Source organism: Taudactylus pleione, unplaced genomic scaffold (assembly GCF_031769625.1).
Source record: "Taudactylus pleione unplaced genomic scaffold, aTauple2 ptg000423l, whole genome shotgun sequence".
In the NCBI taxonomy this organism is placed as follows: Eukaryota; Metazoa; Chordata; class Amphibia; order Anura; family Myobatrachidae; genus Taudactylus; species Taudactylus pleione.
In genome coordinates this window covers 2,735,911-2,762,646 of record NW_028284825.1, presented here as the reverse complement: position 1 = coordinate 2,762,646, position 26,736 = coordinate 2,735,911, and the positions used below count along the sequence as shown (strand labels likewise).

Genomic DNA, 26,736 nt, shown 5'->3' with positions numbered 1-26,736 from the left:
ATTCTCACTAACTCATGTATTAAACAAAAATAAACTGTAATTTGTCTATAAAACACAAAAAGCCATCTCATATTTGTCTGATTTTGTCATTAATAAAAATTGTAAACTACTCTTAGGTACTTCTTTTTGTATCGATGTCTTTCAGAGTAAAAGTAAAGGATTAACATACTGTTCTCTCTCACTCAGCAGGAAAAATCAATCTGTGTAATGTAAAAGATACTACCTAAACGGTTAATTAAAGCATGCATAAATATAAAAGTTTAGCATCCCAAAGTAATTTTCGACATATGTTTGGTCCCTGAGGAAGGCTTTTCATGCTAGGAATCAGCAAATGTACAGGCTGAAATGAGGCACAGATGGGATTATTCATTAACCAGAGATCCAACAGTTTTAATTTACTTGTTATATGATGAAAGTTGCTGCAACTTGGGGGCAACCGGATACTAAAATAACCAAGTTTGAATGACTCATTTAGAAAAATGATGCTTACATTATTCCAATAAATCGACATGTGTGGTCTGTGGAGTTCTAGCAACTAAAGTAAGAGGGTCTGAATGAGAATCATTTTGTGAGGCACATCTCACCGGGAAGATGACACTCTACACAGGTAGGGCCGTGGTGGGAATCAAACCCACAACCTCAGTACTGTGAGGCAGTAATGCTAACCATTACAGTGTCTGTGCTGCCATATCTATATATCATCAAGCACATTAAGTTTTCAATATTAGCTGGTCTCGGACAGGACACAGAACTGCGCTCTGGATACAACTGTATCCAAGAGCATGAATAATAAATGACTGCTCCTATAGAGACATAGGGCCGAATTGAGGGCCTGATTCAGACCCGGTCGCAAGCGCTGTGTCGATAGTGGGCCAGTGCGCACTGCGCGTGCGCGAGCCCTGGAGCGAGCTCAAAAAGTGCTCGCTCCAGGACTCACTACAAAAGGGGCGGCTGTAGATGTTGATTTTGTAGGCGTGGCGGGGGGTTGGCTGAGCAAACGGAGGTGTTCCTGCAGGAACGCCTGCCGTTTGTGGACGGCCCTACTGACATCACTAGTGATGTCAGTAGGTGGACTTTCTGCTCTAATAGTGCAGGAAGTCCACTGGGGCTTGTGGCAATGAGACCCTACCGCAAGCCCGATGGTCGCAATGGTCTTGACCATCGCGACCATCATCATGGCCGCTCGCATAAGCTGTGGGTGGTAACCCACTGCTATGCGAGCGGCCAAGAGGCCGCAAAAAAAACAACAACACATGCTGATTCAGAGCGAGCGCACGCTTTTTGCGAGCGGCTCTGAATCAGGCCCTCAGTTAGCCGCGAAAAAGCTTTTTTTGTTCTTTAATTTTTTTTTTTAATGTTTTCGCTTCATTCGCCTGTTTGGACGCGATGTTTTCGCCATGCGCGTCCCCACCTTTCACCCTATTCAATTCCAAAACAGTCGAAAACACGGATAGGCAAATGTAGTGAATAACGAAACTAGCAAAAAGGTCAGCATATTTTGGGGAAATCAGTCTGTACCCCATAAAAAGGCTAACTGACCCTGGGAATCAATATAGAAGAGTATTAATAGCCCTAACAAAAGTATTTAGTTATCTTATATTGAGTCAAAGGGCTGTTATATGCATATGTGCATAAGTGTGGAAAAATTATATAAAGCAATGTTTTTTTGAGAAAAATAAGTACCGTAGTTAAATTTGGGGCACATGTAAATGGGTACTAGTATATTTTGGTGACTCTAAGGGCCGTATTCAATTAGAAGTAAAAAGACAGTTTCGGCGATACTTTTTCGCCAATGACGTAATTTTCGATGTTTTCATTTATCCCCGGAGTCAATTTCAGCACATTTCCGCCGGTGCGATAATGTAATAGGCGAAAAAGTTTTGCATATGAATACCTGGCAGAAAAAAAGTGCAGAAATGGGGTATTGAAGTGCAATGTTTCGGGAACCACCCTACACCCTTTGGACACCCCCCCCCCCCCCCTTACACTAATTGCGTAAAAAAAAAAAAACCACAAAGGACACCACCAAAAAAGCACTTTGAGAAAATGGGCGAAAAAAATCAATGTGGCGAAGTAGCCTTTGGGGGTGTCTGGAAGTTTGGGGAGGTATATTTTTGATCGCAGGTGCTTCCTGAAGGTGCATTGGTGCTTTTTAATGCTTTACTTTAGTAACTTTAAAATATGCTTGGACCCATTTTCATGTACCTCAAATTTGATGGGACTACTTATTTTCAACACTTGCTGAAAGACGCTAAATAGCGCCTATTGAGGTCATTTAAAACCCCAAATACCTTTAGCAGGGCTATTCGGAGGTACCCATAGTGATCCCCCATGTCAGTGCATCTTTAGGGGAGTGTCAGGCTAATTTCCCCAAAACTGACAAGCTTTTCGACGATTTTCAGTTCGCCAGGTACAGTTTTCGTGGGGACGCACGCGATACTTTTTCGCTGGCAAAACCAGCTTTTAATTGAATATGCCCCTAAATTGAAGCTTTTAAAAATAAAAATACACCTGTTGCAGCCTCCTGCAATCCTAAAAACACCTGTCTCAACCTTATAGTCCCCCAAACTACCAGGCCCAAACATTTTACCCATTTTCCAACACTTAAAATTTTCACCCCAGATATGACAAGTCATTTTTAGGGTGTCTTAAGGTTTGGTGTTTTTTTTGCCTTATTAGTCATCGAGGAAGGGAGGGAGGGGGTGGGGTGTCTAAAGGGTCCTGAATCAAGTCCTCCCGTTTGTACCCCAAAAGAGATTTTGCACCTAATTTCACCTGCCTCTGGGTGGAGAAACTTATTTGCTTGTTTTTGCCTATGCAGTTTTCATGCAGGCGAAAACGTACTGGAATTGAATAGGGCGAAAAGTGGAAAACAGGCGGAAAGCGCAAATAGTCAAAAACTTTTCGCCAAAACTGACTTTTTGCCTCTAATAGAATTTGGCCCATAGTTGAAAACAACAGGAAACCCGTATGTTACACAACCAGCACTGGGTCACTGAAAGCCCAGGGCTGATTGCTCTTTGGGAGGGCATGAGGTTTTTTTTGTTTTTTTCTTCATAGATTCACGGATGGTTCTCACTGAATCATCCCTGCATCTGTGTTTATGTTATTAAAGACAGATGCATGCATTACGGATCTCCCTCACCCGTGTGTGCATCAGTCTTTTTCTATTTTTCACAAATGGCACCGGTCGGACGCACGATGCATAGGGGTGAATGATCGCACGTGAGATCGTATGAACATCGTGTGTCTAAGCACCAAACAATGCAGACAGGACTGCCGGGGTGTTCAAGGGAAATCATATGCTGAATCGCATCTTATGCTGGTCGTACTAGTGTATGGTCAGTATAAGAGACAGAAGATCGTGCATAATGTTGGTATCGTTTATTTGGACAGGAGTAGTGGATCAAAAATGCTTCCATCAAAGTATTAAATAAATGCTTCTCTAAATATGCCCCAGATAGGGTGTCTTACTGGGAACCAGGAGGGGTGGAAAGTGCCCAGTAATAACCTCATAGCGTTTCATTATGTAGGAACTTCATTAGGGGGATAACAATGAGATAAATCAGAGATATATACTTAATGTGAGGTATCAATTATGACATGTAATATTGTGGAACCAGAAAAAGGAAACCGGTTTGCATCTACGCAGCAAGCGGCTATGCACTGTGTTCTGACTCCTTTCTATCATTGCCAGGATTAACACACTCAGCAATTTGCGCTACAGTAGCTCTTCTGTGGGATCAGACAGACAGGCTAGCCTACACTCCCCAAGAGCATTAATGAGCCCTGGGAATTCCTGTTGCCACTGATTTTCTATCCTTGGACCACTTTTGGTAGGGGAATGGGTATGAAATACCGCCGGCCACATGGCTGGCGGTTCGATTCCCGTCAGCGGCAGGCCGACATCAGCAGAGTTCCAAGCAGCGGAAGTCCGACAGCGCTGGAAATCCCGATCGTGGATAGGTGAGTATCTACTAACCTAACCCCCCTAACCCTCCTTAGGGGTGCCTAACCCTAACTTCCCCCCCCCAAGTACCTAACCCTAACCACCCCCTTCCCCGCTGCCTAAACCTAAGTCCCCTGGGGGGGTGCCTAACCCTAACCCTCCCTCCCCCTAGCCTAACCCTAAACCTCCCGGGGGGGGGGTGCCTAACCCTAAGTCCCCCCCCAGGAGCCCTAAACCTAACCCTCCCCCCCGCGGCTGTCAGCTCGCGGCACCCGGCATCACTACGGCCCTTGTCAGAGTCACTCAGATTCTTACGCTTGATAATTTTTCCTGCTTCCAAAACATCAATTTCAAGAGCTGACTCTTCACTTGCTGCCTAATAAATCCTACCCCTTGACATGTGCCATTGTAACGAGATAATCAATGTTATTCACTTCACTTATCAGTGGTTTCAATGATATGGCTCATAGCAATTGAAGTGCAGTCTTTCAGTTTTAATTCAAGGGATTCAACAAAAATATTGTATGAACCATTAAGGAGTTGCAACAATTTTTATACACATCCCCTATTTTCAGGGGCTCAAATGTAACTGGACAAATTAAAACAATCAAATATAAAATGTTCATTTTTAATACTTTGTCAAAAATCCTTTGCATGCAATGACTGCCTGAAGTCTGGAACCCATGGACATCATGCTCAATGGGATGGAGATCAGGTGATTGACTCGGCCATCGCAGAATATTCCACTTCATTGCTTTAAAAAAAAACTCCTGGGTTGCTTTCACAGTATGTTTTTGGTCACTCACCAAATTTGCTAAATTTGGTTGAATCTGAGCAGTCAGTATATCCCTATACACTTCAGAATTCATCCGGCTGCTTCCGTCATCATGATCATCAATAGACATTAATGATCCAGTGCCACTGGAAACCATGCATGCCCATGCCAACACACTGTCTTCACCGTGTTTTACAGATTATGTGGTATGCTTCGGATGATAAACAAATTCAAGCCTTCTACAGACTTTTCTGCTCCCATCATACATTAGTTTTATCTGTCCAAAGAATGCTGTTCCAGAACTGAGCTGGCTTTTTTAGATCTAACCTGGACTTTCTATTGTTGGGGCTTATGAATGGTTTGCACATTGTGGTGAACCCTCTGTATATGCTCTTGTGAAGTCTTCTCTTTATGGTAGACTTGTATAATGATTGCCTACCTCCTGGAGTGTGTTCTTCACTTAAGCTGGGTACACACCTATAAAAATCATCGTGCTGTTCATCCAATATCGAGAGAACGGCCGTTGGATTGTATAGGTGTGTGCGCTGTCCCAATGCAGGAGCTTTACCCGATAAACTGCTTTTAACGCTCCTGCAACGGTCAGGATGTCGCATTTTATGTACCATTTAATATTTATCTGCACAGTGTGTACGCGGCTGGCAGGGGGTCACACTGGGGACAGACTGCACGGCTGATCGGGTCAGTTTTACCCAATCAGCCTGCAATCGAGAAAGTGTGTACCCAGCTTTAGCTGGATGTTGTGATGTGATGGTATGGGATTTTTCACAACACAGCAGGAAAGGATCCTGCGATCATCCACCACTGTTTTCTTTTGTGGACATCTAGGCCTTTTGTGTTTCCGAGCTCACCAGTGTGTTCCTTTTTCTCAGAATGTACGAAACTGCTTATTTGGTCACTCCTAAGATACCCATTATTTGCTTTTGCAGCCCAAGGATGGACTGTGTCACTTGCATTGAGAGCGCCTTTGACCCCATGTTGTGGGTTCACAGGAATACATTCTAAATGCAAATACCACAGTTGGAATCAACTCCAGGATGTACCAATGTCAGAAATTAGGTCAAACCCTCGAAAATGCAGTTTTTGGAGATTTGACCGTATACATTCCAGAGCTTGGATGCAGTGATCCCTCACAGACCCTTGCTGCAGGCACGCGCAGTAATTAAAGCCGGCATGCGTGTGATGAGTGGTGGGATGGCCGCACGTACCCCGCCCCAGATCTTTTGCATGCTTAATTGATAAAGAAATAATGAAGGAATAGCCCAGATCTTGGCCATGACAGCTTTTGAGTCAATTGTCCAATTATTAAACAGCTACAATTCCTAAACCCTTCCTCCAATTTGGATGGGAATACTCTCAAATTAAAGCTGATCGTTATATAATGATTATGGTTTTAAAGACTAACTTGAATATATTTTCGGTAAACAGCTAATTTAACAAAAATTGTGTCAGCATCCAAATATTCGATGGACCCAACAGCACTGTGAGGCACATTCTTGTTTTCATTAGTACACGAGTTAGAAAAGGAAATTCTCTCTCTTACAGCAGGAACATCCTAAATATTAAGAATGCAAATTAACCATTTCCTAAAGAGCTCTGCATTGCAGGCAACACAGAATGCAGTCTGCCGTACACCAAAAGATATGGCTGTACACTACTGAGCTCCCCCCTGTTGTACTGTTACCGGTCTATGCCACAGAATGGGTAGAGAGATCACAACCCCCTCTTAGGTGTTAGACACTTAAGGGGCACATCCACTAGCAGATATTAATCAGCGATTGCACGATTACGACATCGTAATCTTGCAATCGCTCATTATTCGTGCACAAATCGTACACTATGTCGAAAACAACCAGCAACACGCGCTAACGCTGGCAGTTTCCGAAATCAATCATCGGCTGAACATGCCGGTCAATCTGCCGATAACGATAGATTGTTCAGGATGATGGAGGGTGCCTACACTGAACGACTAACCGTTCAGTGTAGGCACTGCAGGGGATGGGGAACGACTGTCAATTACAATGTTGTAATCCTACTGTCGTTACCCCATCGCCTAGTGGATGTGCCCCTTTAGAAGTGGTCACATTTTGCAAGTAGCATAGCGAGATCCAAGTATGCATCTACATCAGTCCCAGAGCAAATATGGAAATGCTTTTCTAGGTACTGTGTAACATAGGAGAGAACGGGAAGTAGGTCACTAAACAGAAAATCCCAGCTGCATCCACTTAAAAATTCCTAGCCCCACTTTCAATCAGCATCTTTAAAACCATATTTTATTAATATTGTAAGCTGGAGGCTGCATGGCTGCCATTTGGTGGTCACTGGGTTCAATCACTGCGTGTCATGAAAGGACTTTCACAATAGCTACTATTAATGCAGCCGCCATTTTCATAGGAGACTACCAAAATTATTGAAAACCTCCCCGTGATTTCAGAGCAACTGGAAACCTAGATAGACATGTTCATCCTAGCAAATTACATTTAGATCAGTCGTGGTTTAAAGTTCGTACACAGGAATATTTCAACCAGGATCTAAGTGCAAAACTGATTTGAAATAAAGCTGGTCCAAAAATGGTGCTTAACAAATTAGGGCGGTTTACTTATCAAGCAGTTATAACCCCAATTTAAGATGCAGTAAATAGTAAAGAAATCACTGATTTCACGTCTCTGAAGCGCGGACCACTGTCCCCATAGATATTTATGGGGTAGTGTTCACTCTAGGTGCAGGGTGCTGATCAGCAAGTTTAATTTTGAAGGGCAAAATTTGAAACACTATTAGGGGTATTCAATATGGGAGCGATAACATTGTTTTTGCGTTAATATCACACTTATGACGTCATTATCGCAGGTTTTAGTTTTACACCGTATTCAATTTCAAAGACTTATCGCAGTTTTGAAAAGTCTGATAAAAAACGTTGATAACTTTTCACCATTGAATAGGTGTTGAAAAAAAGTGCAGAATTGGGGTTTAGGGGTGCAGGCTTAAAAAAAAAATAGCCTGCACCCCTGAGAATGACATTTAAAAAAGGACTGTCAAAAAAAGTTTTTAAAAAAATAGGGACACCCCAAAAAATTTATTTAAAAATTGGGGTGAAAAAAAAAAAAGGGGAAAAAAATGATTAACAGTAGGGAAATAGGTTCAGGGCTATTCTGCATGTATGCGGCAGGTGTTTTCTAGAATAGAATTATAGCGGCAGGTGCACAAATGCAGAATTTTTAAAAACTTACTTTAGGGACTTAAAAATATGCTAGTACCCATTTTCATGTACCCCAAATTTGATGGGACCACTTAAAAAAAATGTCGGGAAAAAACACCTGCTGCGGCTATTTAAATCCCCGGCTTTCAATTACAGGCTAAAACGGGGGTACCCATAGTGTTCCCCCATGTTTTTACAACTTTAGGGGGGTCCTACAATTTTTTTTAAGGAAAAATTCGTAACTTTACACAAATCCAACTTCGGTCTCCCGTTTTCGTTAATTTCATATTGAATACAGGGATAAGCGGGCACACACCTGATACTTTAACGCAGGTAAAAACTCCAATATGATACGTAAACTTCGACAGCGAAGTTTACGTTTCATATTGAATACCCCTCTATGTCTCTCTACAGCTACAGCAGCTGTAGTGATAAATGTCAGCTAAAATTTTGCCTTTCAAAATTAAAAGATGCTCTCCTCGCTGATCAGCACACTGTTTATTATACATGTACTTAGCATTCCTGCTAGGCTGTTTTAGCGGGGCGCGGCGCTCTGCCCTCCTTCTGGAGGGCAAAAAGCACCCTGTCCTCCAGAAGGAGGGCAAAAAGCACCCTACCCTCACAGCCTGCGGGTGCCGTCTTCACCCGCGGGACGCAGTGTCCCGCGGGTGGAGAAATGTGCGGTGACCCGTTCACCGCCGGAGAATAGACGCCGCATCTATTCTCCCTGTCTGCAGCGCTTGGGGGCTGCCTGGCGTGTCCGTAAGTGCCGGGCACGCTCCCAAGTATGACGAAAAAGGGGACGCGTCTTATAGACACGCCCCCTTTTCGGCGCGCGCACAAAGTTGCCCTCTCTAGCTCCGGCGCCCTGCCTGCCGCCGGAGCTAGAGTGAACACTATGTACTTCACTTTTTTATTTTCATTCTTTATATGCAGCTGTGGCTGCTGTTAACCATCTCTTTTACACTGCACTTTTCTTGCCATGGCGGTGCCCTGGGGCGGCTTAGCTGGGCTAGTTTGTGGGTGTTCTGCGCTCTGGATTTGAACCCTAGTATGTTAGGGACCTACCCTAAAGAGGTTACCTGGATATGGTGGGTAGGCCCATAACCTCGGCCATGATTATGCTAAAAAACCTCTATTGATTGCAAAATGTTATTGCATTTATATATTATCAGTAATTTGGAGTGGTGCACCTGAGATTTGTCTGTTTCTGTGCCTGCAATTAGTCTCATCTGGTAGCACCTCCCATTATATATATTTAGGGTGTGCAGTCCTGGAACTTTTCCTTTATACCTTGAGTGAACACTATATGGGGACGGAAGCTAAACTCTATTTAACAAGCAGTGAAAAGCTATGGTGATACCTATGTAGTGTTCACTCTAGCGCCGACGGCAGGCAGGGCGCCGGAGCTAGAGAGGGCACTTCCGTGCGCGCGCCCAAAAAGGGGCCCGTGGCCATTGAAAAGGGGCGTGTCTATCAGACGCGTCCCCTTTTTGTCACTCTTGGGGGCACATGCGCCCGGCGTCTATTCTCCGGCAGTGACCGGGTCACCGCACATTTCCCGACCTGCGGGTGAAGACGGCACCCGCAGGCTGTGGGGGTAGGGCGCTTTTGGCCCTCCTTCTGGAGGGTGCTCGGGATCCTGAGCATCGGGATGCCACTGTCGGTTTATTGACAGCAGGCATCCCGACTGCCGGGATTTTATACCCATTCCATTCTGTCAATGCTATATAACCTACATACTTAGTGAGTTTGAACTAATTGATGTCCAACAATTTATCCTGCAATGATCTCGCAGACAACTGAAGTTCAGTTAGCAGCAAATTACATGTATTTACCATCCACATAATACATATTCTGCCAATGACTTAATTCCAGGCTTCGCTGAACACCAATGTTTACAACAGGACAGCAACTATATTGAACAATCAGGGAGCTACAGGGTAAATAGATTTCTGTCATGTAATCCAAGCAGAGGCTTCAGGCTCAGTATAGTTATGGGGCTCCTGCCGAAAGCTCTGGCGATGTAAACATCTAACCACGTAAAATGAATCATCTCTCTTCTACATATTCTTCAAACACAACTCCCACAGGCAATTTATGATCATTTTTCACATTACTTCTAAGGACGGCAACTTACCCCAAGGCTGTAGGAGCAGTCCTTCCTGCTTTTACACACACGGAGAACCATATCAACATGAAAAGCTAATGTGATGTATTTAGAAAGTTCAGCCTGACAAAAAATATAAATATATATACACACAGTATTTCTTCTACCAACAAAAAAAATATTATAATTTTTTTTTTAGCTGTTAAGGACAAAACTACAAATAGTACCATTAAAGAATTATTGCTTCTATTAAAGACACAACAAAACCAAAAAAAAAAAAAAAACCCTAAGCTGTTCCATTTATTCCATTAACCATATACAACTTTTGATGCCATATACAGGGGTATTCAATATGGGAGCGATAAGTCAGTTTTTGCGTTAATATTGCACCTATGACGTCATTATCGCAGGTTTTAGTTTTATACCGTATTCAATTTCAAAGACTTTTCGCAGGTTCGAAAAGTCTTTGGCAAAAAATGGGGATAACTTTTCACCACTGAATAGGTAGCGAAAAAAAGTGCAGAATTGGAGTTTAGGGGTGCAGGCTTAAAAAAAAAAAAAAAAATAGCCTGCACTCTTCAGAATGACCCCATGAAACGATCTGTGTCAAAAAAAAAAAAAAAAAATCGGGACACCCCAAAAAAAGCACTTTGAATTTGGAGGCCAAAAAAAAAAATGTTGGGGAACAAAGTTAAAAAATAGCGAACTTGACTCTGGGGGGGTCCCCAAGTATGCCCCAGGTTTTTTTCCATTGCAGCTCCTTGCGCCAGTGGGTTTTTCACGATTTTTTCAAGTCTCTTTAGCAACTTTAAAATATGCTGACCCCCATTTTCAAGTACCCCAAATTTGCTAGGCATAGTTATTTTCCCCCCAAAAAAAATCTAAATGCTCTTCTGCACCACTTTCTTCAAAGTCGCATTTATGCACTTGCCGCGGCTATTAGAAACCCCGACTTCCTCCAGGAGTTAAAAATGGGGGTACCCATAGTGATCCCCATGTCTATACATCATGAGGGGGGTCCCTAGAATATTTCCCGAAAATTCCCGTTTTTGTTAACCTGTTAAAAAAATTTGTAAAAATTTAGAAAAAAAAAATGACATAAGGTCCCCCCCCCCAGTAGCCAAACCAGCCCCAGGCTTGCCAGCCAGTGGTGGTTTCTAAAAATACGGGGAACAAAATGTGTAGGGTTCCACCGTATTTAGAAACCAACACCAGGCTGCAGGGACTAGTGCTGGTTTTAAATATAGGGGGCAAAAACGACGTGGGGTACCCCCTATATTTAAGACCAGCACCAGACCCAACCGACCGGGGTGTAATGCCACAGCCCGGAGACCCAATCACCGGGGCTCCAGGTCCAAAGCATTACACCCCAAGTCGGTCAGTGCAACCCGGTGATCTCAGGGGAGTTGGGGACCCCCCAAAAAAGGGTCCCCCCTCTCCCGAGCAACACAGGCTTAAGCTGAAGCCTGGGGCTCATCCCCATACCCCTGGAGCGGTGGGTATGGGGGTAATAGGGGGGCCAAATAATGTCACACTATTGTACTTTACAGTGGAACTACAAGTGCCAGCATGCCTGCCATTTTGCACTTGTGGAACTACAAGTGCCAGCAGACACGCTGCACCTGTAATTTCACTGTAAAATAAATAGTTAAAAAAAGACAACACACACACCGTGTCCAGTATAAGTTTATTACACACACTTACCTATACCAGATGTTCTGTCCTCTTCTCCAGTAGAATTTCCAAAAAACATGGCTCTGCAAGAAAGATTTCATACTCGCCTACATCCAGCGCTGGTCTCCGCAGTAATCCATGGGATTAAAAAAAAAAAAAAAAACAACGCATTTACCCGATCCACGCTACAAGCTATCTGTATGTGTGTTGCCACACATACAGATAGCTCCCGAATGGCCGCTGCCGGCACTTCATAGGGAATTGCAGTCCCGTCAGCCAATCAGCGGCAGCACTCACTGTAGAGCGCCCGCTGATTGGCTCCGGCAACTGGCAGTTCCCACGTGGGTGAGTCAGCCCACGTGGGAACTGTCAGTTGCCGGAGCCAATCAGCGGGCGCTCTACAGTGAGCGCTGCCGCTGATTGGCTGACGGGACTGCAATGCCCCGTGAAGTGCCGGCAGCGGCCATTCGGGAGCTATCTGTATGTGTGGCAACACACATACAGATAGCTTGTAGCGTGGATCGGGTAAATGCGTTGTTTTTTTTTTTTTTTTTAATCCCATGGATTACTGCGGAGACCAGCGCTGGATGTAGGCGAGTATGAAATCTTCCTTGCAGGGCCAAATTTGAAGGATTTCTACTGGAGAAGGGGACAGAAACTTCTGGTAAAGGTAAGTATGTGTGAATGGGTAGGTGTATGTAATAAACTTATACTGGGCACGGGTGTGTGTGTTTTGTCTTTTTTTAACTATTTCTTTTACAGTGAAATTACAGATGCCGCTTGTCTGCTGGCACTTGTAGTTCCACAAGTGCAAAATGGCAGGCATGCTGGCACTTGTAGTTCCACTGTGAAGTACAATAGTGTGACATTATTTGGCCCCCCTATTACCCCCATGCCCACCGCTCCAGGGGTATGGGGATGAGCCCCAGGCTTCAGCGTAAGTCTGTGGTGCTCGGGAGAGGGGGGACCCTTTTTGGGGGGTCCCCGACTCCTCCGAGATCACCGGCTTGCGCTGACCGACTTGGGGTGTAATGCTTTGGACCTGGAGCCCCGATGATTGGGTCTCCGGGCTGTGGCATTACACCCCGGTCGGTTGGGTCTGGTGCTGGTCTTAAATATAGGGGGTACCCCACGTCGTTTTTGCCCCCTATATTTAAAACCAGCACTAGTCCCTGCAGCCTGGTGTTGGTTTCTAAAATACGGTGGAACCCTACACATTTTGTTCCCCGTATTTTTAGAAAACCACCACTGGCTGGCAAGCCTGGGGCTGGTTTGGCTTTTGGCTTTTTTTTACAGGTTAACTAAAACGGGAATTTTCGGGAAATATGCCTGGAACCCCCCTAAAGACGTCTAGACATGGGGGATCACTATGGGTACCCCCATTTTTGACTCCTGAAGTCAGGGTTTCTAATAGCCGCGGCAGGAAAAAACACCTAGCAAAGCTATTTAAAAACCTGACTTTCTTTTGCAGGCAAAACCGGGGTTACCCATAGTGATCCCCCATGTCTGGACATCTTTAGGGGGTCCCAGGCATATTTCCCGAAAATTCCCGTTTTTTTCCTTAAATGGGGTCAAGGGTCATTTTTTAAAAAACAGGGATAATTTTTCTAAGCACTATAGCAAGTGAAAAAAAATGCAGAATAGGGGTTTGGGGGTGTAGGCTTATAAAAAATAGCCTGTAGTTTCGGGAATGTCCCCTTAAAAGGAAATGTTCAAAAAAAAATGTCCTAAAAAAAAAATCGGGACACCCTTAAAAAATTTGGTAAAAAAAAAAACAAAGTAACAAAATAATTTCTGGTGGGGTCCCCAAGTATGGGGCGGGTGTTTTTTTCATTGCGCAAAGTAGCGGCAGGTGCATTTTTGCAGAATTTTTAAAAATGACCTTTAGGGACTTAAAAATATGCTAGTACCCATTTTCATGTACCCCAAATTTGATGAGACCACTTAAAAAAAACCAAAAAAAAAAAACCTAAGTGCTCTTCTGCATCATTTCTTCAATGTCGGGAAAAAAAACACCTGCACAGCTATTTAAAAACCCTGACTTTCTTCTGCAGGCAAAAACGGGGGTACCCATAGTGATCCCCGAGGTCTGGACATCTTTAGGGGGCTCCTATAATACCTGAAAGTTCAATTCTTTTTTCGCCGATCCAAGTATCGCCGGTTCCCATTTTCGACGATTTCAAATTGAATACGGGGATACGCGCGCGATACTTTTTCGCTGGCAAAACCTCCGATGTGCGGCGAAAACCTCGCTGGCGAGGTTAACGTTTCATATTGAATGCCCCTATAAGATGTGTATTTGGTTGGATACACTAGAATTGTTGTGAAATACAGTCAGGTGCATAAATATTGGGACATTGACAGAATTTTCATATTTTGGCCTCTATTCACCACCACAATGGTTTTGAAATGAAACAAACAAGATGTGCTTTAACTGCAGACTTTCAGATTTAATTTGAGGGTAATTACATCCAAATCGGGTGAACGGTGTAGAAATTACAACGGTTTCTATATCTGTCTCCCACTTTTTAAGGGGCCAAAAGTAATGGGACTATCAGCTCAAAAGCTATTTCATGGACAGGTGTGGGCTATTCCCTTGTTATTTTATTATCAATTAAGCAGGTAAAATGTCTAGAGTTGATTCTAGGTGTGACATTTGCATTTGGAATCAGTTGCTGTCGACTCTCAATATGAGATCCAAAGTGCTGTCACTATCAGTGAAGCAAGCCATCATTAGGCTGAAAAATGAAAACAAACCCATCAGAGAGATAGCAAAAACATTAGGTGTGGCCAAATCAACTGTTTGGAACATTCTTAAAAAGAAAGAACGCACCGGAGAGCTCAGCAACACCAAAAGACCCGGAAGACCACAGAAAACAACTGTGGTGGATGACAGAAGAATTGTTTCCCTGTTGGCCAAATCAAGAACACTCTCCAGGAGGTAGGTGTATATGTGTCAAAGGCAACAATCAAGAGAAGACTTCACAAGAGTGAATATAGAGGGTTCGCCACAAGCTGTAAACCATTGGTGAGCCACAAAAACAGGAAGACCAGATTAGAGTTTGCCAAACAACATCTAAAAAAGCCATTACAGTTCTGGAACAACATCCAATGGACAGATGAGACAAAGATCAACTTTTACCAGAGTGGTGGGAAGAGAAGAGTATGGAGAAGGAAAGGAACTGCTCATGATCCAAAACATACCACCTCATTAGTGAAGCATGGTGGTGGTAGTGTCATGGCGTGGGCATGTATGGCTGCCAATAGAACTGGTTCCCTTGTATTTATTGATGATGTGACTGCTGACAAAAGCAGCAGAATGAATTCGGAAGTGTTTCGGGCAATATTATATGCTCATATTCAGTCAAATACTTCAGAACTCATGGGACGGCGCTTCACAGTGCAGATGGACAATGACCCGAAGCATACTGCAAAAGCAACCAAAGAGTTTTTTAAGGCTAAAAAGTGGAATGTTATGCAATGGCCAAGTCAATCCCCTGACCTGAATCCGATTGAGCATGCATTTCACTTGATGAAGACAAAACTGAAGGGAAAATGCCCCAAGAACAAGCAGGAACTGAAGACATTTGCAGTAGAGGCCTGGCAGAGCATCACCAGGGATGAAACCCAGCGTCTGGTGATGTCTATGCGTTCCAGACTTCAGGCTGTAATTGTCTGCAAAGGATTTGCAACAATGTATTAAAAAGTGAAAGTTAGATTTAGGATTGTTTAGTTTGTCCCATTACTTTTGGCCCCTTAAAAAGTGGGAGGCACATATAGAAACCGTTGTAATTCCTACACCGTTCACTTGATTTGGATGTAATTACCCTCAAATTAAATCTGAAAGTCTGCAGTTAAAGCACATCTTGTTTGTTTCATTTCAAAGCCATTGTGGTGGTGAATAGAGGCCAAAATATGAAAATTCTGTCAATGTCCCAATATTTATGCACCTGACTGTACATTGTAAGGGCTTGTAGACAGTGGCAACAAAGCCAGAAGAAAAGTACATGAATGCGATGGCAGCCATCTTTATAAAGCATCTTCAAAAATGGGCAATTATTGGGCATTATGATGCACACATTGGGCTCGATTCAATTCAACACGAATTGAATAGCGCCGGGAATGAGCTCCCCGGACCTATTCAATTCAGCACGCTGTTAAGCCCGACTAAGGATTTCTTCTCACACCGCTCCTGGGGTGCAAGCAGAAATGAGACAAAACTCCTGGTGCGATGCTCTTAGCGCAGCGGAAACCTCGCCAGGCAGTTAAGTCAGAGAATGCCCGTTCTCACGACTAAGCAACATGTTTAAGGCGCGAGAACAAGCATTCACCAACCTAACAGCTAAATTGAATAGCTCCTTCCTGGCGATATTCAATTTGCGTTGAATTGCATCATGATCATTGAGATCTCTGACCAAATTCAGAACACGTCTGGCCACCAAACTCCATATTACATCAAAACCACTATTGTGCAAAGCTTTTAACAACAAGTTGCTAAGCTGATGGAGTATGCAAGGGCTACATGCAGAGGATTTGAGCAATGCTATCCCTTCTATGTAATTTTAGAGTAAAATGTGATCACATTGATCTGAATGACATCATAATAAGCGAGCGGCTTCTTAAATAACTTAAGACTATAACTTGGGTATAATGCATTACTTTATGAATACAAGTCATTCTATTGGTCTGTTTTTCAGTGATTTGGGCCACTTTAAAGTAAAACAGTTTACTTTAATTGTGCTTATTGCCACGTCAGCCAACAAACATTTAAGACAAATTCAAAAGTCCATCAGGCTAAAAAAATAAGAACTTCCTTCATCCACTTTGCCTTCTGTTACTCCCCTCAAGTAAATGATTCATTAGTGCTACTGTCATGTAAGATCTCCCCATCTAACAGGACTTAGTCATATAACCCCTTCATATTTAGGGCTGAATTTGATTACCTGCAGCACTTGCTGTGGGCTTCTAGCTTTCCAGGGCTACTCGATTACAACCTGCAGTAAAGCCCGCACTTAATGAGGATTTGTCTGCTTCCTGCTGAGGTGCGAACAGAAATCAGCGGCAAGTACGGCCTTTGGCGCTTACAATGGCTGCCCGTGACCGGGAAATATTAAATTGTATATGCCTTGGACACCCATTATTTCTGCTCACACCCTCCTGAGGTGGCAAACATAAATTAAGAAAAAAAAAAAAAAAAAAAAAAAAAAAAAAGAAGTGTCTGGCTTTCGGACGCCCATTACTGTGCATGGGGCTAGTAGCTTTACGCGTCTAAACTCGGTGCACCCGGGTGCTATAAGTAATGGGCGCTGGCGGCACTCCTCCCCATCGTCAAAAAACGGAATATTGCCCTTTGGGCGCCCAAAACTTACAGGCGTGACCAGACAATTCAAATCCCCCCTTTGAAAGATTTTAGAAAATAGATACTTCCCCGTGCTAGAAAATGATGATGTACAGTGAATCATAAAGGAGAGCATCTGGTACATACAGCTGGTCTGAGGTCTACACTAACCAGACCTCCATCCACACCGCTCTTTAGATGTAAGAGTTTGTCACAGAACATTTCTATGACTAGGTGGCTTTAGCAAATGACATTTAATCATTCTATAGACATTTGCCCATAGATAACATTTATCTTTAGAGATTTCCTGGTGAACTTTTAAATGAGGACACAGGATGAATCCTGGCTGGAGCTCTCTGCATTCCTCCCCTCGGTATTGCAGAGCCACAAGAACATGCCCTCGCTAATTATTCCGGCCTCTCATCATAAAACACTTTGTAACCTGGAGAGCAAAGCAGCTACAGACAACCACAACGCCACTCGGGTATTATATATTGCGTCCAAGCCAACCGAAGGGCTCAGGCAGCCTACATACAAAAAAGATCCACTGACAGACTAATGCTGGGTACACACTGGCCGATATATTGGCCTATCAATTGATCGGCCAATATATTGGGTGCCCGTCGGCCAGTGTGTACCAGCGATATGTCTATGAATGACGTTGTTCACAGACATATCGCCTCGGCTGTGCAGCGCAGCCGATGGCAGATATATCTGTCCATCGTGCTGCGTGTACGGGTGATCAGCAGACCGCGCGTACACTAGCAGCGGCAGCCGCGGGGCGTGACGCATCCCCCGGCCAGCAAGACCATTTTACAGAAGGATAATGATGGTTGTTCAGTGTGTATGAACAACCATCATCTGCAGATATATCTGCTAGGTGTGTACCCACCTTAAGTGTTATTGTTGGACTTCAGAAGGTCCAACCAAGCCCTTTACTTAGACAAGCCCCTCAGCTAGATGGAGGTCATTGCTTTATTACAGAAATTGTCAAAAGGATATATATTAAATAGTTTAGCAAAATAGAGCCATTAAGTTATTTCAAAAACAGAAAAAAATCAAACAGATACTGTAATAAAGTATATTTATCTTGGGATTACGGTCATCTATTGAACTGCACAATAATTGCATAACTACAACAGTATGTAATTAAGTATAGAATAAATATTTGCAGTCCTTAGAAGGGTTACTGACATTTCATTAAATGCTGCAGTGTCCTGTCTACGCAGTAAAGCAGAAGGTGTTCAAGAAATGGACCATGACCATGGCCATTGAGCAGGTATTGATAACAAATAAAATAAGGTAATGTAAAAGAAAAAATGGGCTTGATCGTAGAAAAGGCTGCTGGTGCCCAACAGATTTGTAAACATTACAGTTAAGTGGCCTGGTCGCATTGTTCACAAAGTCGGGTAATGGATAGCCGGCAAGGACCAGCGATGCGCGTCCTTGCCGACCCCGACTGTCTACCGAACATGCCCGTCAACCTGATGACGCTCATCAGGTTCGGCATGTTCAGAGATAGGAGGTCGGGCTCCTTCACTGAATGACGTTCAGTGAACGCTGTTCAGTGCTAGCACTGCACCTCGGCGACCTGAAGGTCTGAGCGCTAGACGTTCAGATTTTCAGGTCGCCTAATGGATAGGCCCCTTTATAAGAAATACACAAAGCACAAAACTGTTTCTGTGAAATGACTGCACACCCAGCTGCTAGAGTACCACATTCCTCAGAGATATGCTTTGGAAAGGACATGAATCTCCTCTCTTCATCGGATACAACAATATTCACGGGAGCTGTGCTGCCTTGTGACTTAATAGGCCAGTAAACTTAAAACACACGTTAATACAGTATGAACATACATCCAACATACACAAATAATGTTGTGGATACACCCACCCCTGACAGGAGTTGTTTACAACTGTATGTACTCGCCTTAGCTAAATGACTGCAAGATGTGTGTATACTTGTCCGCATTTTAGAATAACTCACACTTGCACGGTCAGGTAGACTTTGGTACAATATAATCCTCATAATGATGTGTTTAACTGTACTTGACTGTAGTACAGATTTAGCATAAACACTATTTGGAAAAATTACATTTCTATTCATTTTGCTATTATTGCTGCTCACACCCTCCTTAGGTGGCGAGCAAAAATGTGCGAAAACATAGCAGTTTGGGCGGCCAAACGGTCGTTTCGGCAGCATGCCCAATAGTCTAGACGGGTTTGGGTGAGACAAGCGCTATAAGTTATGGGCACCTGCGGCACTCGCCGGAACAACAAATGAATAGCTGCATCGGTCCTTTTGGAAGCGCAAAAAGCTATTGAATGCCCCCCTACGAATGATCATGGCATTCAATATCTATATAATAATTCCAAACAGATGAAGAATTTCTGACTTGGGACAGACTAGTGCTCACCACACCAACCAACCTACGTTAATTCCCAGTGCGAGGTAACCGGAGAGGAGGGACTGCAGAAAAGTGGGCCCAGGGTAAGTGTAGGGGGAGGGCACTCAGCCTGGCGAATGTAGTCTAATATTCTAGTACTGAATAAAAGGGTCACAAACCTGGTTCTGTCTCTGGAAATTAAAACATTGGCAATTAAGGATTTCTCTGTTATCTGAAAAATCAGTCTACTACTGTGTCCTTCAATATGGAAAATAGAAACATTTTTTTCTATGAAACCTTTGCAAGACCTGGGGGTATATTTATTAAAGTGCTGGTTTATAGTGGTGGAGGTGTTGCCCATAGCAACCAATCGGCTTCTACTTATTTATCTTGCACCGTATAGAAGATATTAGCTAAAATGTGATTGGTTGCTAAGGGCAATATACCGCCTATACACCCAAAAAATTGAAACATTTACACACAAACTTTTGGAAATCTCTACTCATACAGGCACTTCTGTAACTCACAAGCACCAATCCTTCCACTTGAACCACTATTTCAAATCTACAGCTGCCTGGCTCAAGTCAATGAAAATATCTATATGCAATGGAGGGAATTTTATTGTTTTCTAGCACCGGATCTCCGGTCTTAACTGACAGAGCGATATTCAATTGTTTTTGCTGGCGGGCGCACAAATTAATGTGCACCTATTACTTAACGCGCTCCCAAATGCATCGGGTTTTAGAGGCGTAAAGCATCTATACCACGCAAAGTACTATGTGCGCTGTGTTTGGACATCCAAAGCCAGACTGTTCCCTGATTTCTGCATGCCATCTCAAGGGAGTGTGCGCAGAAATAATGGGCACTCACGTCCATCAGCAGAAACAACTGACTTGCTTCCGTCACTTTAGACAGGAGTTGCGAGTAGCACGAAACAATTGAATTCCCCACATGTCAACAAGACAGAGAAAACAGCGACTTTGCGCTCAAGTTCCTTGAAAAGACTGCCCATACTGAAAAGAAAATGCCAGCTTCCGCCCGATAGAAACACTGAGTCCATCTCTGAATCAGGCCCTTAAATGGAATAAGTGCAAATAGTGAGGCACAGTGGTGCCCGTATAATTTACAAGAAACCAAGTTTTTACCAGTGCAATCAGTGTCATTACAGCAAACAGGCAACAAGCTGGAACTTTAATAGCTGGAAAGCAACCAATTGCTTAAGCATGCATTATAAATACAGTCACATAAATACATTTATTTATACCCAATAAAAGATCCCATATAGGGCTAAATGCAATTGTTTTAGTGTGCCTGATCTCCCATCTAAAGTGACGGGAGATTGCAGGGCGCTTTACAATTGATGCCGATTATCGCACTGATCGAGCCCATAGAGGTTGGGTTTAGCTGCGTAAAACTGCTACCCCCGACCAAAGTTCTGGGCGCAATCGCGAAAAGTGAGGTTTGGGCGTCCAAATAGGTCACTTTTCACCCATTCACACCCTGCCTGGGGCTACGAGCTGAAATGGTACGCCACAAGCTGATCGCGCCTGACAGGAGCAACAATTCAATAGCTCTGTCGGGTGCAAAGGGGGCTGGAAATAATTGAATTCTGCCAATAGTGTCTAAACACTATATTCATCACATTACCAGCTGAAGGTGAATGTAAAATAAAGGTGAAAAATAAGAACAAAGATGCAATTTGGTGGCATAATTGGAAGTTAATAAATGGCACACTTAGTTCAGAGTGCAATAGGCCAAGCTTTGTGTAAAGGTGAGCAATATTAATAAAACATTCTAATTTCACATGAAATTCAAAAATGAATAGAAATCAACATGCTGCAAATGAAGAATGCTCAATATAAATCAGCAAGAGGTTCCCAACTCAACAACAAAAAGACCATCTCCCAGTTTCCATGAAGCATAATGGATACTGTATTCCTGAGCACTCAAGGATATAGATCCATTCTGAAAGCTATTGCTCTCAGTACATATCACTCATTAGTACAAAATTGCTTATAGTATTCAGTGAGAGAACAGCTCGATGTGCGACACCAGTGAAAAGAGGAGAGAAATGTAAGAGGCCAGAGAGGTGGCAGATGCCTACATAATGCAGCCTGCTCTTAGCGTCTAACACTTGCAGCCTTCGCAGGTGAGAAAATGATACATAATATCGCTCCACTGACTACATTCTGCTAGAGCTTTCACATTCCTGTTGTTGTAATTAAATGATGGAAAAAAGAAATGCCTAAGCAAAACCGAATACTGTATCTGAATGGTATGCAGTCAGTTTGTCGCCGTTGACGTGATTCATAAGGGGCGATTAAATTCTCTTATCGTGCAACTTAACTCATGGGCGCCTGATAAAATGAGCAGAGTAGACATTTCTGCTCATCGCCTCCGGAGGTGGTGAGCAGAAATGTGCGAGAAGTCAGCAGTTTCAGAACCTAAAGCAGTACTTTAGTTGGGTTTAGCCGCTTTGCGTGGTGATGTCGGGCGCGCATAAGCAGGACCTTAGAGAGCCAGTCTGGGCGTGGCCTAATCGTGGTAGGTGTGGCCACACCACCTGGGGAACCCCTTTTTGCAGCACTGCTTTGCCTCAGCCAGGCGCTGCAAAAAAGTCGTTCCCCCTCCAGCCCGACGCAAACCCAGAGGGAGGGCGCCCACAGGCAGAGGTGACTGCTGCTGGGCAATCTCCCACTGCAGCCCAGCAAACAGCAGCATGTGCTGGGATGCTAACAGGTAATAGGGAGGGAACAGCGTAGGACCCGGGCCCCTGCTGGGCCTCTCTAGCAAGCCCCTGCAATTTTAATCCCCCTCTATAACCGCCCCCCACCCCCCGCCGTACTCTCATCGCCCCTGCGCATAAGCGGTGTAGGTACTCGAACGGAGCAACAACTAAATTGTTCCGTCAAGTGCCCATTAGTTAAGGCGTCCGATAAAAAGAATTGAATCATCCCCATAATGCTGACATGGTTGAAATGTCAAAATAAACAGAACATTGACATATGAAATGCTGATATTGCCACAATGTGGATATTAGCATAAGAGTTAGGCTTAAGGGATAGTGTTAGGGATAGACATATTAAAAACACTGTTTCGACATTCTGACCTTGTGGACATTTCATCAGTGTAGACATGCCGGATGTCGACATGTTCACTGTCAACCTAATATACTGAACCCATATAGAATATTAACTACTAATGTTCCATGAATTCAGCCTTGTGTTTTCAGTGTTGGAGAAGCATTATGAAACTGTTCTGACTTTGGAAATATACTTTTTCATAATGCTCTTGCTGCATCTAGTGATTTGTATCATTTACTAATAAAAATAATCTTTCCCTAAAAGAAAATCTATACAAGTTTTGCTCTGTTGCGCCATCATTTATATTTCTGTGAAGCCGTCAATTTCCTGCGGTGTTTGCGTCACCAAATTTCCTCTCCACTCCGTCCCACATATTTCCAAGCAACTGTTCCGTGAATTAATACGGACATATGAAATATAAATGTAGACATTTCAAGAATGCAGTTTTAGTGGGGGAATAAACCTAACTAAAAACAAAGCAAATAAAACAATTGAACCAGATAACCTTTCACAGCCTCTATAAACGGGCGTATAAACATAGGAAGTAGCGATGGCCGGCGAGGATATGTAAAACACCACAACATGTTATGTACAAGCTAGCCCTCCAAGTCTTTGTACTTGTCTTACTTTATGACATGCAGCTATTAAATCCAGATGTACCAATTCCTCCTGTGCCTAGAAGCCAGACAGAAAGATGCAGCAGCACAAAGATGAATGAATTGTCTGCAAATCCTAGTTGTGATTCATACTGTGAAACAAGCCCTTTGTAATGAGTAGTAAAAAATAAAATATATATGTATATATACACATATACATACAAACACACTATAGCAAGGTGTATTACTGCTGAGCGGTAAAACAACACGACACCGCAGTAACTTTGCAGACGAGCACAATTTTACTTTTCAAGGCTTAACGCGCCCCTTCGTCAGTAAGTTGGAAGTAAAATTGTGCTGGTCTAAAGTTCCTGCAGTGTCGTATTGTGCTTTACCGAGGGCCGAACAAATTGGTGTTTTCAGTAAACAGGCCAATCATAAACTCCTATCATATGTCATATTGTCTATTCTTGGATAGTCAGGAGTGTATAGATATCATAATGCAAAATATATACGAGGTCTGTCTAAAAAGTTCAGCAAATGTTTTGATATATCTGCATGCAACGCTTGCAACAAGGTCGCTCATGCACGCTGACATGCATGGCCATGTCTGGACCTGGCCGCCACCGCACTGCCATTGCATTCATTTCAATAGAGTGTCCCGAGCAGTGTAATGCAATGGCAGTGCGGTGGCGGCCTTGGGCAAACCCCGACTGAGGCAGGTCAAGACATGTCCATGCATGTCAGCGCGTATGAGCGACCTTGTTGCAAGCATTGCATACAGATATATCAGACCATTCACCAAACTTTTTAGACACATCTGGTATGATTTATACATACTGTCACAGGTACTCACACTATGGTCTCGATTCAATTCAACGCGAATTGAATAGCGCCGGGAAGGCGCTAACGGAGCTATTCACTTCTGCACGTTGTTAGGTCGGGGAATGCCTTAAACAGGGTGTTTAGTAGCGAGAACGGGCATTCTCCGACTAAACTTCCCGGAGCGATGCTGTTGCCGCCACGCTAAGGGCAGAAAACAGCATCACAAATGTACTTTTGTCGGACTTCTGCTCGCATCCCAGGAGGGATGCAAGAAAAAATCCTTAATCGTACTTAGCAGTGCGCTGAATTGAATAGCTCCGAGAGATAGATAGATAGATAGATAGATATATATATATATAGCACTTCTTTCAGGGTTAGCCATTTTACGTGGATAAACACGACCTCTGTGTGCGAGATAATCTAGAATCAATTGAATAGCATCCAGCGATCTCCTGTCACTTTAGACGAGAGATCGGGCGAACTAAAACAATTGACTACTGCCCTATGTGTAGCTATGAGACTGTATATAGATATACACACGTGTAGCCATGATACTGTATAGATATATACGTGTAGCTATAATACTGCATAGATATATATACGTGTATGTGTAGCTATGAGACTGCATATAGATATATATGTGTATGTGTAGCCATGATACTGTATAGATATATACGTGTATGTGTAGCTATGATGCTGCATATAGATATATATGTGTATGTGTAGCTATGATACTGCATATAAATATTTACGTGTAGCTATACTGCATATAGAATGATATATACGTGTATGTGTAGCTATGATGCTGTATATAGATATATACGTGTATGTGTAGCTATGATACTGCATATAGATATATACCTATGTGTAGCTATGATGCTACATATAGATATATACCTGTATGTGTAGCTATGCTACATATAGATATATACGTGTATGTGTAGCTATGATACTGCATATAGATATATATGTGTGTATTGATGATACTGCATATAGATATATACGTGTGTGTGTAGCTATGATACTGCATATAGATATATAAGTGTATGTGTAGCTATGATACTGCATATAGATATATATGTGTGTATTGATGATACTGCATATAGATATATATGTGTAGCTATACTGCATATAGATATATATGTGTATGTGTAGCTATGATACTGCATATAGATATATACCTGTATGTGTAGCTATGATACTGCATATAGATATATACCTGTATGTGTAGCTATGATACTGCATATAGATATATACCTGTATGTGTAGCTATGATACTACATATAGATATATACCTGTATGTGTAGCTATGATACTGCATATAGATATATATGTGTGTATTGATGATACTGCATATAGATATATATGTGTATGTGTAGCTATGATACTGCATATAGATATATACCTGTATGTGTAGCTATGATGCTACATATAGATATATACGTGTAGCTATGATACTGCATATAGATATATACGTGTGTGTGTGTATGTAGCTATGATACTGCATATATATACATATACGTGTGTATGTAGCTATGATACTGCATATAGATATATACGCGTGTGTGTATGTAGCTATGATACTGCATATAGATATATACGTGTGTGTGTATGTAGCTATGATACTGCATATAGATATATACGTGTGTATGTAGCTATGATACTGCATATAGATATATACGTGTGTATGTAGCTATGATACTGCATATAGATATATACGTGTGTGTGTGTGTGTATGTAGCTATGATACTGCATATAGATATATACGTGTGTGTATGTAGCTATGATACTGCATATAGATATATACGTGTGTGTGTGTGTATGTAGCTATGATACTGCATATAGATATATACGTGTGTGTGACACATATATATATATATATATATATATATATATATATATATAGCCCAATACACAGGACATCAGCCAGGCCATTACCGTGCTGGGTGAAGATGTTGAACCCGGTCTCCGGGTTGTTCCTCCCGGTTGCTTCCCTCCGACGTCCACCTACTCCTGTTCCCACGGCTCCGGGGAGGTTGCCGAGTTTGCCTCCGGTGTTCCGGCTCCCCCTGGGCGGTGGCGGTCCTCCACCAGGTGTCTCGCCTCCAACGCGGCCTACCTGCTGGCCCATCCCCGGCCTATCGTTAGCTGCTTGTCCGCCGACGCAGCAGCAGCAGCCGCCGCCGCCACAGGGATGGCCCGTGGCGAGCCGGTTACATCCCTTCCGCGGCCGATGCTGTTAGATCCGGGCAGTCCTTAGGCAGCGCCGCCACACCCTATCCCCGGCCCTGCGCGTAGGCTCCCCCGTGCGTCTCCAGCCGGGCTGCGGCTCTCACGTCCCGGATTCACGGGCTCTGGCTCCGCGCCTCCGCCGCAGCCCAGGCCGCCGCCATATTAACCAGCGAGAAGCGTCAGCGCTCACCCAGAGCGGCCCCTGTCACCAAAGGAAAGCTGCAAGAGCGCCCCCTCGCTATGAAGCCGCGACGCCCTGGACAAAGATGGCGGCGTGGAGACTTTCCCCCTTGTGGCTTGTACTCTGTCTCTGCTTCCCCTGATACTTCCTTTACCATTTACAGTGTATGAGCCCAGTGCAGGGGCTGCGTGTGCTGTGGATTCGTTCAACTATAGCACAAGCGCTGAATAATGCTTTGCCAGCAACGTTACAGTACTCAAAGAAACGCTGCCCAGATGTTATTATCACGTGATATCAGCTGCAATGCCCATAAGGGGACATGTTCCTGTTAGGCTAGGGTTTTTTTTTCCTAGTATCAGCCAGCCTTATTATT

The 26,736-nt window shown here is 43.4% G+C and overlaps 1 protein-coding gene across 2 annotated transcripts in view; it reads right to left on the bottom strand.

Annotated features, from left to right (window-relative positions):
* The window catches only part of ABL2 (ABL proto-oncogene 2, non-receptor tyrosine kinase), a 62,937-nt gene extending 36,486 nt beyond the window's left edge, over positions 1-26,451 (bottom strand). Inside the window, exon 1 of one of the 2 annotated variants that reach the window (XM_088447220.1) lies at positions 25,889-26,451. In XM_088447220.1, the coding sequence (XP_088303346.1) occupies positions 25,889-26,081 (193 nt within the window). In that variant the 5' untranslated portion in view covers positions 26,082-26,451. The remainder of the gene's footprint in view (positions 1-25,888) is intronic. The other variant, XM_088447219.1, reaches the window with a different exon arrangement.
* Positions 26,452-26,736: the final 285 nt, after the last annotated feature.